Source organism: Oncorhynchus keta, chromosome 29, assembly GCF_023373465.1.
Source record: "Oncorhynchus keta strain PuntledgeMale-10-30-2019 chromosome 29, Oket_V2, whole genome shotgun sequence".
Lineage (NCBI taxonomy): Eukaryota > Metazoa > Chordata > Actinopteri > Salmoniformes > Salmonidae > Oncorhynchus > Oncorhynchus keta.
The window spans coordinates 14914571-14932756 of record NC_068449.1 but is presented as its reverse complement, the minus strand read 5'-3'; the positions used below and the strand labels follow the sequence as shown (position 1 = coordinate 14932756).

At 44.9% G+C, this 18186-nt stretch overlaps 1 protein-coding gene across 2 annotated transcripts in view; it reads right to left on the bottom strand.

Annotated features, from left to right (window-relative positions):
• LOC118372812 (tyrosine-protein kinase receptor-like) overlaps nt 1-18186 on the bottom strand; it is an 86665-nt gene that overhangs the window by 27802 nt on the left and 40677 nt on the right. For both annotated transcript variants that reach the window (XM_035758814.2, XM_035758813.2), the window contains exons 7-12: nt 10704-10853; nt 8661-8761; nt 8135-8295; nt 7806-7900; nt 5261-5359; nt 4847-5021 (exon numbers count right to left, since the gene is read on the bottom strand). In XM_035758814.2, coding sequence (XP_035614707.1) covers nt 4847-5021; nt 5261-5359; nt 7806-7900; nt 8135-8295; nt 8661-8761; nt 10704-10853 — 781 coding nt within the window. The remainder of the gene's footprint in view (nt 1-4846; nt 5022-5260; nt 5360-7805; nt 7901-8134; nt 8296-8660; nt 8762-10703; nt 10854-18186) is intronic.

Sequence of the window (18186 nt, the reverse complement as noted above, 5' to 3'; positions counted from 1 at the left end):
TGCCACTGTAGCTATAGATTTACTGTAATCAGAGCTCAGCTGAGCCCCCAGACTACTCCGCTGTCCCCATAGATTAACCCCTTTTGGCTGCAGGTAAGAACCCTTTTGAATTCCATGTAGAACACTGTGGGAATGGTTCTACATGGAACCAAAAGGAGTTTTACCTGGAACCAAACGGGTTTTACCTGGAACCAATAAGGGTTCTTCAAAGGTCATCCTATGGGGACAGCCGAAGAATCCATTTAGGTTCTAGATAGCAGTGTAAGATAGACAACAACATACCAATGCTAATAAAGACGTGCAGAGAAGCTCCCCATATCTTCTCATTGCCTATCCTTACAACTATTAACCAGTGGTGTACCACAGTCTCTGAGAGGCTGAGAGAAATTGCATTTTTTAAATAACATTTCCTGCTATTCGACACAGAGACAATGTAGCAATTTTACAGCTAATTTCCTGTATTCTTTAGATGGTTTATGACGTGTTCATATTCTGTCTGGGGAGGGGAGGGGGCACCAGAGAGATCTTAAATTATTAGAGGGCCTATGTCATAAACCCTCAAAGTTCCAGAAAGGGGTGAAAATGGCAGTCATATTGGTGTCTAACTGGAATTAATGGCAGCCGTAACCAGACTAATTGGAATGAATAGCATTAGGGGCATAATCCTGATTTTACTTATGCAGATAAATAAAACAAAGTCATGTGAAATATCAGAAATGTTGTAATATAATTATTACCAACCTTAAATATTGTAATATAATCATAAATACTGTTTATACAGGTTTTATACACATTTTCTGTATAATTAGCCTGGATCCCGAGCGGCACAGGCACTGCATCTCAGTGCAAGAGGCGTCACTATAGTACCTGGTTTGAATCCAGGTATCACATCCTGCCGTGATTGGGAGTCCCATAGGGCGGCGCACAATTGGCCCAGTAATGTCGGGGTTTGGCTTAAGTAGGCTGTCATTGTAAATAAGAATTTGTTCTTAACTTGCTAGTTAAATAAAGGTTCAATAAAAAATATAATAAATATATGTAAACAGAGCATGAATGTCTAAACATTTAGAGTGATTTGTACTGATTTCAGCCAGTATATGGCTGTGGATTAACCACATTGTTTTAAAGGAATGTTGGCATATTGCCGGTTAATTTGAAACATTTATGGAATCATTCCCCTAAAACTGTCTCGCTAGCTAGCTAACAAACATACATACAGTGCAGATAAATTCTTCAAATTAATTATTTAACACAATATCTTATCACTTGACTGGCAAACCATAGTTGACCAATTCCCTGACCCAATTGGCTGACCTTTATCCCATTTTAAGAAAGTTCATGTCCATTCTAGTATTCTAATTCCTAATTCTATGGGGGCGAACTCCTAGGGTCCCCCAAGAGCCCCTGGGCCCCCAGCCTTGTGGGGGATGCGGCGGTGTATGGCAAGCCAGTGCTTTTAGCATCTAGTGTTGTAATAAGGCCGCGTGACTAGGACAGCAAACCAAAAAAATTAGTTCAAAGCCTCGGTTTGGCAGGGGCCAGATTAGGGAGAGAGTGAGCACAGATAGACTAATCTAAGTATCTATCCGGTGAGTCATGCTTCTCACTCTGCCCCAGTCTTTCTATCTCTCACACACACGCACACACACGCACACACACACACACACACACACACACACACACACACACACACACACACACACACACACACACACACACACACACACACACACACACACACACACACACACACACACCACACACACACACACACACACACACACACAGCGCAGGAAGGCAGGCAGGCAGGCAGGCAGGGGCTGAGCCCACATCTTACTCTTCCTCCCCTAACTTGGATGATGTGAAAATCAATCCTGATACTCCAGAGACTTGCCTATATTGATCGGTCTAGCAGATCCGTGACACTTAGTAGTATAGAAAATGTATTTAATCAGTTGACTGATTTTTCAGGTTGTGCTGCTTCCTGCCAGCTGTCAATACTGATGTACAGATGCAATCATTGGTCAAGGGGCTTGTTTCAAGCATCTTCTGCACCGCTCCCGAGTATACTACTCGCCAATGTCCAACCTCTTGACACCAAGGTAAACAAAATTAGAGCAAGGGTTGCCTTCCAGAGAGACATCAGAGATTGTAACATTCTCTGTTTCACGAAAACATGGCTCACTGGGGAAATTTTATCAGAGTCGGTACAGCCAATCGGTTTCTTCACGCATCGCAGCGACAGAAACAAACATCTCATTATCTACCAAGATAATTATCCCCCCCCCAAGCAGACACCTCGACGGCCCTGAAAGACCTTCACTGGACTCTATGTAAACTGGAAACCATTTATCCTGAGGCTGCATTTATTGTAGCTGGGGATTTTAACAAAGCTAATCTGAAAACAAGCCTCCCTAAATTGTATCAGCATATCGAATGCGCGACCCGGGCTGGGAAAATTCTGGATCATTGCTACTCTAACTTCTGTGACGCACACAAAGCCCTCCCTCGCCCTCCTTTCGGCAAATCTGACCACGATTCCATTTTTGTGGCTCCCAGCCTATAGACAGAAACTAAAACAGGAAACGTCCAGGCTCAGGTCTATTCAACCCTGGTCCGACCAATCGGATTCCACGCTTCAAGATTGCTTTGATCATGTTGACTGGGATATGATCCAGAGAGCCTCAGACAACAACATTGATGTATACGCTGATTTGGTGAGCGAGTTTATTAGCAAATGCATCAGTGAGGTTGTACCAACGGTGACTATTAATACCTTCCCCAATCAGAAATGGATTGATGGCAGTATTCGCGCAAAACTGAAAGCGCGAACCACTGCTTTTAATCATGGCAAGGCGACCGGAAACATGACTGAATACAAACAGTGTAGCTATTCCCCCTGCAAGGCGATCAAACAAGCTAAGCGTCAGTATAGAGACAAAAAGGAGTCGCAATTCAACGGCTCAGACACAAGACGTATGTGGCAGGGTCAACAGTCAATCATGGATTACAAAAGTAAAACAAGCCCACATTGCCGACACTGACGTCTTGCTCCCAGAAAAATTATACAACTTCTTTGCTTGTTTTGAGGACAATACAGTGCCACTGACACAGCCCGTTACTAAAACCTGCGGGCTCTCCTTCACCGCGGCCAACATGAGTAAAACATTTAAACATTTTAACCCTCGCAAGGCTGTCGGCCCAGATGGCATCCCAAGCCGCGTCCTCAGAGCATGCACAGACCAGCTGGCTAGTCTATCCCAGTCTCCTGTTCCCACATGCTTCAAGAGGTCCACCATTGTTCTTGTTGCCAAGAAAGCTAAGGTAACTGAGCTAAACAATTATTGCCCCGTAGCACTCACTTCCATCATCATGAAGTGCTTTGAGAGACTAGTCAAGGATCATATCACCTCCACCCTACCTGACACCCTAGACCCACTCCAACTTGCTTAGCTCCCCAATAGGCCACAGATGACGCAATCACAATCACACTGCACACTGCACTAACCCATCTGGACAAGAGGAATACCTATGTAATCTCAACCCTGCCCTGTGCAACCGGGTCTTGGACTTTCTGACGGGCCACCCCTTGGTGGTGAGGGTAGGAAACAACATATCCACCCCGCTGATCCTCAACACTGGGGTTCCACAAGGGTGCGTTTTCAGCCCTCTCCTGTACTCCCTGTTCACCCACGACTGTGTGGCCATGCACGCCTCCAACTCAATCATCAAGTTTGCAGACAACGATACAGTGGTAGGCTTGATTACCAACAATGAAGAGACGGCCTACAGGGAGGAGGTGAGGGCCCACGGAGTGTGGTGTCAGGAAAATAACCTCATACTCAACGTCAACAAAACAAAGGAGATGATTGTGGACTTCAGGAAACAGTAGAGGGAGCACCCCCCTATCCACATCGATGGGACAGTAGTGGAGAAGGTGGAAAGTTTAAGTTCCGCGGCGTACACATCACGGACAAACTAAAATGGTCCACCCACACAGACAGCGTGGGGAAGAAGGCACAACAGCGCCTCTTCAACCTCAGGAGGCTGAAGAAATCCTGTCGGGCTGTATCACCGCATGGTTCGGCAACTGCTCTGCCCACAACCGTAAGGCTCTCCAGAGAGTAGTGAGGTCTGCACAACGCATCACCGGAGGCAAACTACCTGCCCTCCAGGACACCTACAGCACCCGATGTCACAGGACGGCCAAAAAACAACCACTCGAACTGCCTGTTCACCCCGCTATCATCCAGAAGGCGAGGTCAGTACAGGTGCATCAAAGCTGGAACCGAGAGACTGAAAAACAGCTTCTATCTCAAGGCCATCAGACTGTTAAACAACCATCACTAACATTGAGTGGCTGCTGCCAACATACTGACTCAATCTCTAGCCACTTTAATAATTAAAAATTGGATGTAATAAATGTATCATTAGTCACTTTAAACAATGTCATTTTATATAATCTTTACATACCCTACATTACTCATCTCATATGTATATACAGTACTGTACTCTATACCATCTACTATGCCGCACGGCTATTGCTCATCCATATATTTATATGTACATGTTCTTATTCATTCCTTTACAATTGTGTGTATAAGGCAGTTGTTGTGAAATTGTTAGATTACTTGTTAGATATTACTGTACAGTCAGAACTAGAAGCACAAGCATTTCGCTACACTCGTATTAATATCTGCTAACCATGTGTATGTGAACAATACAATTTGATTTGATTTGATATGGTTTAGTCTAGTGCAAAAGTGCTCCGATTGCAGAAACAGTTGCTGCCTGTAGCGTTCATGTTTCTACAACATTAGAAGAACATATCAAGACTTGTACCCACATGTATCTGTTGGTGGCTGGTACCCTCCAGGTCTGCACTCCTTTGAATGGGCCGTCCTTACCAACAGTCACATTGAAGTTGGTGTTGCGGTACGCGCTGTCACACTGGGCCTGGGTGGGGCCTCGGGGGCCACTGGCCCCACAGGATGTGAACCACCAGGTCATCAGGGACACCTCTGAAGAGAGGAGACAGACACGTCAGTCAACAAACAAACTCCCTGTGCTGCACAGAAAGAAGACAGACAAACAGACATATGGTAGAACAGCTGCTGAGGAAATCAAAGGAAATTATGTTAATGGAGCACCTTGTTTATTATGAAAAATGGCCAGGAAAAACCACTGTGAAAATCAAACAGCAAAGGCCATTAGTGATATAAATGCTAAATATATTCATTTGGAACAGCTGGTAGTGTACCTGAGGCAGAGGGCTCTGGAAGGGGGCTGAGGAAATCTAGCTCACTGATGGAGTCCATTTCATGGAAGAATCTGTGTCCGAGCAGCAGGGAGTTGAGATCTGAGAGGAGGGAGACAGACACATTCATTGCTACAAAACATTCTCTTTCATACATTTTCCATTAATCATGGTCAAATCAAAGACAGAGACAGAGATAGAATTTAGAATGTAGATTTGTTTTAGTGAGCAGCTTAAGGTCCAAATCTTAGTAGATAAAAAGACATACACTAAGAAAAAAAGGTTATATCTAGAGGCTAAAAGGGCTCTCTGGCTGTCCCCATAGTAGAACCTTTTGAAGAACCCTTTTTGGTGCCAGGTAGAACCATTTTGGTTCCAAGGTAGAATCATTTTGGGTTCCATGTAGAACCCTTTCCAAAGGGTTCTGCCTGGTACCAAAAATGGATCTGTCTGGGACAGGGTTCTCCTACGGGGACAGTCGAAAAACCCTTTCTAAGCATGTATGAGCTGCATGCATGTATGAGCTGATGGGACTTGGGGTGATGGAGAAAGACAGACAGACAGACAGACAGACAGACAGACAGACAGACAGACAGACAGACAGACAGACAGACAGACAGACAGACAGACAGACAGACAGACAGACAGACAGACAGACAGACAGACAGACAGACAGACAGACAGACAGACAGACAGACAGACAGACAGACAGACAGACAGACAGACAGACAGACAGACAGACAGACAGACAGAGACTTATGGAAAAAGTGGAGAAAGACGAAGGGCTTTAGGAGATAAGTAATAATTGTGAGGGAAGACATCGTGAAAGTGTTAGCAGGAGACAAGATAAGGGCGGGATTGATTTAGTAGCTGCAACTAGATGTGGAATTTTGGAGGGTCTGGAGATGTGCTCCAGTAAAACGTAATAGGGACGATAAATCTGCATACTGATCATATCCCGCCCAATTGGCGGCTGTCTGGCGTCGCCAACTTGCATGCCTTGCACGAAACCGGGCATACCTCTGCAAGCCCCCCTCCTCCCTTCCTTACAATATTTACTTAACCACATCTGGGTACAATGCCTATCAAATAAAACTAATGTTGGCAGGCTTCCCCCCAAATGTCTGACCAAAGAGCTTTATGGTAGATAACAATGGATGAAGTGAAGAAGATCTGTGCTCCAGTGTGATAACGTATGTGACACTGGAACCTGCTGATTTTATTGTCAGATTGTGGATTCAATCCCAGGGAGAAGTATTCGACGGTCGGTTTCCCCCATTCAGAAGCATTCAGGCAGTGTGTTGTCTTCCAGCCCTCCAGCTGATTTTGGAGATGGTGGTTAGCCGACGCATCTGTGTGCATCATTTCGGTTCCTCTCTTTCTTTGACTCTTCCTCAAAAGCACTATTGTTTCCAGTCTTAAGGCATGCTCTATTTACGCTCTCATCTGCAACTCCATGGGGGTGGACCAGAAGTTGTTATGGGGCGTTGCTCTCCACTGAATGTACTGTGTCTAAATAGAATCTATTCAGTTCCTCCTACACAAACGTCATGGCATCACTCAGGAGAAGGGTGTGATTCAGTGATATAAGCCATGTGAGCTAATAGCCATCATCTAGTGGTTCTTTAAGGAATCTATTTCAAATCAAATCAAATTGTATTTGTCTCATGCGCCGAATACAACAGCAGACCTTAACAGTGAAATGCTTACTTACAAGCCCTTAACCAACCATACAGTTTTAAGAAAAATCCAAAAAAGAAAATAAATAAAGTAACAAATAATTAAAGAGCAGCAGTAAAATAACAATAGTCGGGCTATATACAGGGTATACCGGTACAGAGTCAACGTGCAGGGGGCACCGGTTAGTCGGTTAGTCGAGGTGATTGAGGTAATATATACGTATGGTAGAGTTATTAAAGTGATTTAAGCATAGATAATAACAGGGGGGCAATGCAAGTAGTCAAGGCAGCCATTTGATTAAATGTTCAGGAGTCTTATGGCTTGGTGGTAGAAGCTGTTTAGAAGCCTCTTGGACCTAGACTTGGTACTCTAGTACCGCTTGCCGTGCGGTAGCAGAGAGAGCAGTCTATGACTGGGGTGGCTGGAGTATTTGACCATTCTTAGGGCCTTCGTCTGACATCGCCTGGTATAGAGGTCCTGGATGGTAGGAAAATTGGCCCCAGTGATGTACTGGGCCATATGCACTATCCTCTGCAGTGCCTTGCGGTCGAAGGCCGAGCAGTTGCCATACCAGGCAGTGATGCAACCAGTCAGGATGCTCTCGAACCCCAGGCTGTAGTGACGCCTCAGCACTGCGATGCAGTGCCTTAGACTGCTGTGCTACTCAGGAGGCCGAAAGCGTCCCCTCTCAATCAGTAAATATAACCTTAAAATATTTAGGGAGTTTTACCTGAGAAATTATTCAATGGTGTGTTTGGAGCCCTCCAAATAGTCGCTCACTGTACTCGAGCCATACAGTATGTTATAGTATCTACATTGAGACCTGACTGTTTGTGTTGTGTACAGATTGTGTTGCATGGAGGGCTACCTGTGTCAAAGCATGCTGCTCCCAGGGTGATGTCATCTAGGGCGATGTCAGCCTTGGAGCCTGGTCCCCACAGAGCCTTCACCTTGAGGTGGAACCTGGAGGAACACAGATCACAATGAATGGAGAGAAACACAGTATGGCATTCAATCTAGATTTCACATTAGTTTTTGTTTTATTAAAATACCCTAAATTCTTTCACATTCTTTCACGGCAATCATCTATCAAACTACAATCACTCAAGAAACTCTAACTCTGAACTTTATGTAATGTTATGTTATATGTGTTGACACCTCAGGTCAGTAATTAAGCAGTACATTAGGGCACCATACCCACTGAGGAGGGCAGGTAGCTGTAGAGTGATGTCCTGCCAGTTATCTTTCCACTGTCCAGACCTCTCCCACACCAACCGGGACAAGGTAGTACTATTTTCCTCTAGTGACAGCAGCACGGTGCCATTAAACTCCCCATAGAGATACAGGGAGAAATGCAACTGCAGACAGAGACAGGAAAGGATGTGAATTAGTGAATTTCATGACATACTTTTTGAAAACTTTAACATGACTTAATTAAAACTATATGAAGTTTGATATTCTGTGTAGTACCAGATGACGGCTCTCTGTTATGATAGACCAGCTGTCTGGGGGGGAAATCGGACTAATTACAAAAAATGCTAATCAATAGACAGGCCTTGGCTATGGCTAGCATCTCTTGAAGGTGGTTCTAAAACTCCCATAATGAGGATGTCTAGAACTCATCAGTGAGTCATCAGTGAACATGTTGTTGGAAGGGGAGATTGTCTCATCATTAAGGAAGCCATTGGGTTGGTGGATAGATATGCCCATTTACGCCTCTCACCTGACAGGCTGTGGTAGAGACCGGTTGTGGGAAGGAGTAACTCCGGACAGACACCTCATGACTGGAACTACTCGTTCTCACGGCCAGGAACAGGAAGTGCCCTGAGTGAAAAGACAATACCCACAACAAAGAGTGGAGTTGACACTGACGTAGTGCACCAGTCAACAGGGCATGGCTGATAGAGCTCTGACGAAAACAGTCTTTCAGTCCTCATCTCAAAAACAATACATGCTGCTGGGCTTCATAATACTCAAGTGTTATAACTGATTGTAAATCATCGACAAACTGTCCAAAGGAATGTAATTCTATTCAGTGATAACCCAATAGGGCATTCCTCCTTTAGGCCAACAAAGCCTTTAGGTTCCAAATGTTTTGAAAACTTGAATTGGAATGAAAATCAAATCAAATTGTATTAGTCACATGCGCCGAATACAACAGGTATATAGACCTTATAGTGAAATGCTTACTTACAAACCCCTAACCAACAATGCAGTTTAAAATACATTAAAAAAACAGAATAAGAACAAGAAATAAAAGTAACAAGTAAATAAAGAGCAGCAGTATAAAAACAACAGCGAGACTATATACAGGGGGGTACCGGTAGAGTCAATGTGCAGACTATATACAGGGGGGTACCGGTAGAGTCAATGTGCAGACTATATACAGGGGGGTACCGGTAGAGTCAATGTGCAGACTATATACAGGGGGGTACCGGTAGAGTCAATGTGCAGACTATATACAGGGGGGTACCGGTAGAGTCAATGTGCAGACTATATACAGGGGGGTACCGGTAGAGTCAATGTGCAGACTATATACAGGGGGGTACCGGTAGAGTCAATGTGCAGACTATATACAGGGGGGTACCGGTAGAGTCAATGTGCAGACTATATACAGGGGGACTATATACAGGGGGGTACGGTAGAGTCAATGTGCAGACTATATACAGGGGGGTACCGGTAGAGTCAATGTGCAGACTATATACAGGGGGGTACCGGTAGAGTCAATGTGCAGACTATATACAGGGGGGTACCGGTAGAGTCAATGTGCAGACTATATACAGGGGGGTACCGGTAGAGTCAATGTGCAGACTATATACAGGGGGGTACCGGTAGAGTCAATGTGCGGGGGCACCGGTTAGTCTAGGTAATTGAGGTAATATGTAAATGTAGGTAGAGTTATTAAAGTGACTATGAATAGAAGATAACAACAGAGAGTAGCCGCGGTGTAAAAGTGTGTGTGTGTGTGTGTGTGTGGGGGGGGTGGCACTGCAAATAGTCTAGGTAGCCATATGATTAGATGTGCAGGAGACTTATGGCTTGGGGGGCAGAAGCAGTTTAAAAGCCTCTTGGGCCTAGACTTGGCGCTCTGGTACCTCTTGCCATGTGGTATCATAGAGAAAAGTCTATGACTAGGGTGGCTGGAGTCTTTGGCAATTTTTAGGGCTTTCCTCTGACACCGCCTGGTATAGAGGTCCTGGATGGCAGGAAGCTTGGCCCCAGTGATGTATTACCCTCTGCAGTGCCTTGGGGTAGGAGGCCGAGCAGTTTCTGATGTCCAGAAGTTATTTTCGGTCATAAGAGATAGTAGCAGCAACGTTACGTATAAAATAAGTTTCAAAAATAAGTTACAAACATTGCAAAGAAACAATAAAAAAAACACAATTAGTTAGGAACACGTAAAACGTCAGCCTTCTTCTCCGGCGCCATCTACAGACTTGAGTGCTACCGGTCGGTAGTCATTTAGGCAGGTTACCTTAGTGTTCTTGGACACAGGGACAATGGTGGTCTGCTTAATACATGTTGGTATTACAGACTCGGACAGGGGGAGGTTTAAAATCCCATTGGAGTCATAAATACCCAAATGGATTTCCAGTCTCTGTGTAATATGAGAAAGAAACCTGAAGGATCATCTTTGCCTATACAGTGTTCTCATTCTGTAGTTCCCCTCTTAGCTCCAGGACCTGATAGAGAGGAGACTCAACAGCAACTGAAAACCAATTCTCAATTCGAACACAATTGACCTGTTGTGTTTTGCACCATTTACCTTGTGTATTTTGCAGAGCTGTCCCCAGCATGTCTTCACTGTCTTCCAGTTCCTCCCCACTGACCCTCCTCCAAGAAGACAGTTCATTGGACGTTGACCAGCCACAGGACCCAGGCTCAAAGGAACAGTGGGCTCCATAGGGCAGAGAATCTCCATAGGGACACAGTGGACCAAAACATACTCACTTCACCGGCTCATTCAGTGATCTGTACACTTATAAATACGGATACAGCTTATAAAAATGAAAGCTTTAAGGAAATGATCAAATAGGGCATGGTGACAAGATCTATTGATTAGCCTTTTTAAAGAGCACCTTGTATTGTACACTAACTTGAGCACTCCAGCACATTATATTTTCTTCTCAAAATGTAGTGTCTTTTGAATGTGCAAAAGAAAGGCTATCCTATTGTGCTGAAGCCATGTCATCTCTCCAGGGTTCCACTATTCAATAAACATGTCATTACTTACTGGAGGGATCAGTTTTATTCTCCATGTGGGAACTATTCTTTGCATTGAATGATGAATGTTTTGATTGAGTGTTGAGCAGGTTAGTGTTCTTCGTCATGAATCTTGTTCTGGAGGCAGCTCTGCAAGAGTGCTTAACCCTAACCTTAACCACACTGCTAATCATAATGCCTAACCTTAAATTAAGACCAAAAACCACATTTCTGTTTAAATTCATTTGTACAACATAGCAAATTTTGACTAAATATTAAACAGAATTTGCTCAGTTCTGCCTCCAGGACAAGACTGATGACAATACATGTCACCCTGTGAATATTGAGAAGGCTTGTATGACTAATGATGTTGTTGTGAGCATTGATGCAAGGGCTGCAAGCACTGAGTGTACCTTCGTGTTTTCACTAAATGCTAAATTCACTGTATAATTTCACAAAGCTGCAGTTTAAAGGAGCATTTCAATTCAAATGACAGTTGAATAATGGTATTTCAGTTTCAAGGGGTGCCTCGGAGAAACAGTAACCTTAACAAACCCACAGATAATGGTCCAAAGAAACATATTAGCCTTAGTGGGAGGACTCTAGCTGGCACTTTTGTTTCTTAATGCAATGTCCATCTAGTGGTTGTTATACTTTGCTCTTTGCGTAAGTGACTGAGATAGAGAGGATGAGAGCACTTACTGTTGGCTTACTGCTTCCAGTGAAAGGATGAAGTATTTATCGTGGTCATTAAACTTTAATATAGTTTATGCAAGCGGCTTGCACCCTGCCAGTAGCACCACACTCAACAAAAACAGTGTGATTTAAAGATGGGGAAACTCTTTTCCCCAGAGATTTTTCAAACATAATCTGATCCAACGTTATAAAACTTACTTTGAAATAATATTGTTTTTAGTGAGTAACATTTTTTATCTAAGTGTAACAGTATAACTTTAGACCGTCCCCTCGCCCATACCCGGGACCCTCTGCACACATCAACAACAGTCACCCACGAAGCATCGTTACCCATCGCTCCACAAAAGCCACGGCTTTTTCGTTTTACATATTTTTCTTCGCATATCTTTAAAAACATTTTGCTAAACCTAAGCTTCCAAATACTCTCCTGCAACCCGCCTCACCCAATGTAGCTACTTTTTCCTAAAGTATTTATATTTACTTCGGAACCGGAACCCCTCAACTGAAGCTAGCCAGCTAACCACCAGCTATGCTAGCGGTCTTCAGCTAACCGGTCATCAGCTAACCTTTAGCTCGGAAAGCTCTCGCCAGTTCGAACAACGCGACGCTAACTAGAGCATAACGGACCTATTTTTTTATCCCCGGATTCCCACCGCAAACGGAACATTTTTCAGCTGGATCTTCACAACTAGCTATCGATCTAAACCGCAACCCTGGTTGATTACTCCTGGCTAGCGTTTCCACCCACGTAGCTTGAAGCTAGCCCGGCCAGAGCCCCTGTGCTGCCACCGTAGCATACTCCTGGGCTACAATACCCGGACCCACGACCGGTCTATCGATGTCACCGCATGAAGAGGAATAAACAGACTCACCCCATCGCGACGTCCCCCAAAGGCTAACTCTCTAGCCCTCGCTATCTCCTTGCTTGCTAATTTGGCCTGCTAACTGCTAGCTTGTTTAGCCCAGGTCCGCTAACTACTACCTTGTTTACCCTGGCCTGCTAATCTGTTAGCTTGTTAGCACAGGCCTGCTAACCATCTGCATCGCCGCGTCCCAAACACTCAGTGGCCCATATGTACTTTCTATCTCTTCCCGATTTTTAAAAATTTGTTTATACCTTCCGGAAACCTGCCTCACCCAATGTGATACGGAATCGCTATTATTTTTAATTTTTAGAACACACTCAAGAACCTCCAGAAGAACCAGCTAACTAGCTACAAGCTATTTAGTCATTGTTAGTTTTTTAACCTGGATAACACTCGCCAGTCCAGCTCCCCTGCACCATCCACCGCTGCCCCCTGGACACTGATCACTTGGCTACATAGCTGATGCACGCTGGACTGTCCATTAATCACGGTACTCCATTCTGCTTGTTTGTTTTATCTGTCGGCCCCGATGCCTAGTCAACGCCATTTTACCTGCTGTTGTTGTGCTAGCTGATGTCTCACCCACTGTTTTAGCTAGCTTTCCCAATTCAACACCTGTGATTACTGTATGCCTCGCTGTATGTCTCTCTCAAATGTCAATATGCCTTGTATACTGTTGCTCAGGTTAGTTATCATTGTTTTAGTTCACAATGGAGCCCCTAGTCCCACTCCTCATACCCCTGATACCTCCTTTGTCCCACCTCCCACATATGCGGTGACCTCACCCATTACAACCAGCATGTCCAGAGATACAACCTCTCTCATCATCACCCAGTGCCTGGGCTTACCTCCGCCGTACCCGCACCCCACCATACCCCTGTCTGTGCATTATGCCCTGAATATATTCTACCATGCCCAGAAACCTGCTCCTCTTATTCTCTGTCCCCAACGCTCTAGGCGACCAGTTTTGATAGCCTTTAGCCGCACCCTCATACTACTCCTTCTCTGTTCCGCGGGTGATGTGGAGGTAAACCCAGGCCCTGCAAGTCCCCAGGCACCCTCATTTGTTGACTTCTGTGATCGAAAAAGCCTTGGTTTCATGCATGTCAACATCAGAAGCCTCCTCCCTCAGTTTGTTTTACTCACTGCTTTAGCACACTCTGCTAACCCTGATGTCCTTGCCGTGTCTGAATCTTGGCTCAGGAAGGCCACCAAAAATTCAGAGATTTCCATACCCAACTATAACATCTTCCGTCAAGATAGAACTGCCAAAGGGAGAGGATTTGCAGTCTACTGCAGAGATAGCCTGCAAAGTAATGTCATACTTTCCAGGTCCATACCCAAACAGTTCGAACTACTAATTCTGAAAATTCATCTCTCCAGAAATAAGTCCCTCACTGTTGCCGCCTGCTACCGACCCCCCTCAGCTCCCAGCTGTGCCCTGGACACCATTTGTGAATTGATTGCCCCCCATCTAGCTTCAGAGTTTGTTCTGTTAGGTGACCTAAACTGAGATATGCTTAACACCCCGGCAGTCCTACAATCTAAGCTAGATGCCCTCAATCTCACACAAATCATCAAGGAACACACCAGGTACAACCCTAACTCTGTAAGCAAGGGCACCCTCATAGACGTCATCCTGACCAACTGGCCCTCCAAATACACCTCCGCTGTCTTCAACCAGGATCTCAGCGATCACTGCCTCATTGCCTGTATCCACTACGGTGCCGCAGTCAAACGACCACCCCTCATTACTGTCAAACGCTCCCTAAAACACTTCTGTGAGCAGGCCTTTCTAATCGACCTGGCCCGGGTATCCTGGAAGGACATTGACCTCATCCCGTTAGTTGAGGATGCCTGGTCATTCTTTAAGAGTAACTTCCTCACCATTTTAGATAAGCATGCTCCGTTCAAAAAATGCAGAACTAAGAGCAGATACAGCCCTTGGTTCACTCCAGACCTGACTGCCCTCGACCAGCACAAAAACATCCTGTGGCGGACTGCAATAGCATCGAACAGTCCCCGCGATATGCAACTGTTCAGGGAAGTCAGGAACCAATACACGCAGTCAGTCAGGAAAGCTAAGGCCAGCTTCTTCAGGCAGAAGTTTGCATCCTGTAGCTCCAACTCCAAAAAGTTCTGGGACACTGTGAAGTCCATGGAGAACAAGAGCACCTCTTCCCAGCTGCCCACTGCACTGAGGCTAGGGAACACGGTCACCACCGATAAATCCATGATTATCGAAAACTTCAACAAGCATTTCTCAAAGGCTGGCCATGCCTTCCGCCTGGCTACTCCTACCTCGGCCAACAGCTCCGCCCCCCCCTCGCAGCTCCTCGCCCAAGCCTCTCCAGGTTCTCCTTTACCCAAATCCAGATAGCAGATGTTCTGAAAGAGCTGCAAAACCTGGACCCGTATAAATCAGCTGGGCTTGACAATCTGGACCCTCTATTTCTGAAACTATCCGCCGCCATTGTCGCAACCCCTATTACCAGCCTGTTCAACCTCTCTTTCATATCGTCTGAGATCCCCAAGGATTGGAAAGCTGCCGCAGTTATCCCCCTCTTCAAAGGGGGAGACACCCTGGACCCAAACTGTTACAGACCTATATCCATTCTGCCCTGCCTATCTAAGGTCTTCGAAAGCCAAGTCAACAAACAGGTCACTGACCATCTCGAATCCCACCGTACCTTCTCCGCTATGCAATCTGGTTTCCGAGCCGGTCACGGGTGCACCTCAGCCACACTCAAGGTACTAAACGATATCATAACCGGCATCGATAAAAGACGGTACTGTGCAGCCGTCTTCATCGACCTTGCCAAGGCTTTCGACTCTGTCAATCACCATATTCTTATCGGCAGACTCAGTAGCCTCGGTTTTTCGGATGACTGCCTTGCCTGGTTCACCAATTACTTTGCTGACAGAGTTCAGTGTGTCAAATCGGAGGGCATGCTGTCCGGTCCTCTGGCAGTCTCTATGGGGGTGCCACAGGGTTCAATTCTCGGGCCGACTCTTTTCTCTGTATATATCAATGATGTTGCTCTTGCTGCGGGCGATTCCCTGATCCACCTCTACGCAGACGACACCATTCTATATACTTTCGGCCCGTCATTGGACACTGTGCTATCTAACCTCCAAACGAGCTTCAATGCCATACAACACTCCTTCCGTGGCCTCCAACTGCTCTTAAACGCTAGTAAAACCAAATGCATGCTTTTCAACCGATCGCTGCCTGCACCCGCATGCCCGACTAGCATCACCACACTGGATGGTTCCGACCTTGAATATGTGGACACCTATAAGTACCTAGGTGTCTGGCTAGACTGCAAACTCTCCTTCCAGACTCATATCAAACATCTCCAATCGAAAATCAAATCAAGAGTCGGCTTTCTATTCCGCAACAAAGCCTCCTTCACTCACGCTGCCAAGCTTACCCTAGTAAAACTGACTATCCTACCGATCCTCGACTTCGGCGATGTCATCTACAAAATTGCTTCCAACACTCTACTCAGCAAACTGGATGCAGTTTATCACAGTGCCATCCGTTTTGTCACTAAAGCACCTTATACCACCCACCACTGCGACTTGTATGCTCTAGTCGGCTGGCCCTCGCTACATATTCGTTGCCAGACCCACTGGCTCCAGGTCATCTACAAGGCCATGCTAGGTAAAGCTCTGCCTTATCTCAGTTCACTGGTCATGATGGCAACACCCATCCATAGCACGCGCTCCAGCAGGTGTATCTCACTGATCATCCCTAAAGCCAACACCTCATTCGGTCGCCTTTCGTTCCAGTACTCTGTTGCCTGTGACTGGAACGAATTGCAAAAATCGCTGAAGTTGGAGACTTTTATCTCCCTCACCAACTTCAAACATCAGCTATCTGAGCAGCTAACCGATCGCTGCAGCTGTACATAATCTATTGGTAAATAGCCCACCCATTTTCACCTACCTCATCCCCACAGTTTTTATTTATTTACTTTTCTGCTCTTTTGCACACCAATATCTCTACCTGTACATGATCATCTGATCATTTATCACTCCAGTCAATATGACTTATTTGTTCAGCACTTTTGAAATGTACAGCGACAGAATTCAGAACATGGGCCGTTCTTACGGTGTTCTCCAAGTCAGAACCGTAGGATAAATAAAGGGGGCATATAAGCAGACAATGAAAGCAGTGGGCAAAATTAAGAGGGGAAAATAGATCAAATTATTAGGGTGAGGCACATGGCTACTAACAGCTTACTACACAACATACATTTAGTAGTACTTTCTTAGATACAGTATACATATCTCCCTGGCATATTACATAATTTATGCAGCAATATACAATACATTTTTGGACTCAACTTGTTGTGATGTGCTCACTTGAACAGGAAGGTGGCGCAGCAATCCTTCGTGGGAAAATTTTGTCACCAAACATTGTCATCAAAGTCTGGCATTCTCTGCATTTATGGTGCTTTCAAGACAACTGTGAACTCAAGGTTGAGTCATGATGACGTCAGTGATCTTAATGTCGTAGCTCTAGAAAGAAGCCAGAGTTCTGGATTTACAATTCCGAATTAGACGACCGTTCAAAACTTCCCAGTCAGAACTTGCTTTTCCCCCGAGTTCCCAGTTGTCTTAAACTCACTGAAGTCATATTTCACAGTTCCGAGTTAACAGCTGTTTTGAGCTTGGCACAAATCATGGCCAACTTTGAATGTTTATCATTTTAAGCTTGGAAAAGACACATTTAATCCCAGAGTTGGGACCACACAGCCACTCCACTGAATAGCAGGTCAGTGATTGCTTTGCAATGCTTGCAGTTAGCCACTGATTTCTTCCAAACTACTCATTGTTGAATTTGCAATTTTCAACTTGTTGTGTAATGTTTATGTCCACTGGCCGATGAGCAGCGAAATGTTTTATCTATGATTTCTCTTCATTATTTCTCTTCATATGATAAGGATTAAAAAGGATTTGCCAGTAGAAAGTCAACCTGATTCATGATAATGACTGATAGCTAAGATTTAGAAAGTATAATGTTGACATGATCAGTCCAATCAAAGCTACTGTAGATTTGATCTGTAGCCAATGAGCCTTCTTGGATGGGCACTTCTAATGTAACTCTATGGCAGCACCCAACGGTTTTGAATTTTTGAGCTCTACCCTTAGACTTGTCGGTGACGTAGTGTCCCCTTGAGTGACAGAACACTAAGCCAATCACACCGCAACTAGCGAACATTACCAACATCTACACTGGCTGCCCAACCACCACAGAAAGCATTGAGCTAGGCTGAAACACCTGCATTTTGGAGCTGCCTTACTCAAGAAAGCAAAAAAGAGACCATGTTTGTATGCGGCTTTATTAACTCAATAATTTTTTCAATCATTTGAAATCTATGTGAAATCCATAAATTAGTGCCTAATGAATTTATATAAATTGACTGATTTCCTGATATCAACTGTAACTCAGTAAAATCATTGAAATTGTGTGGC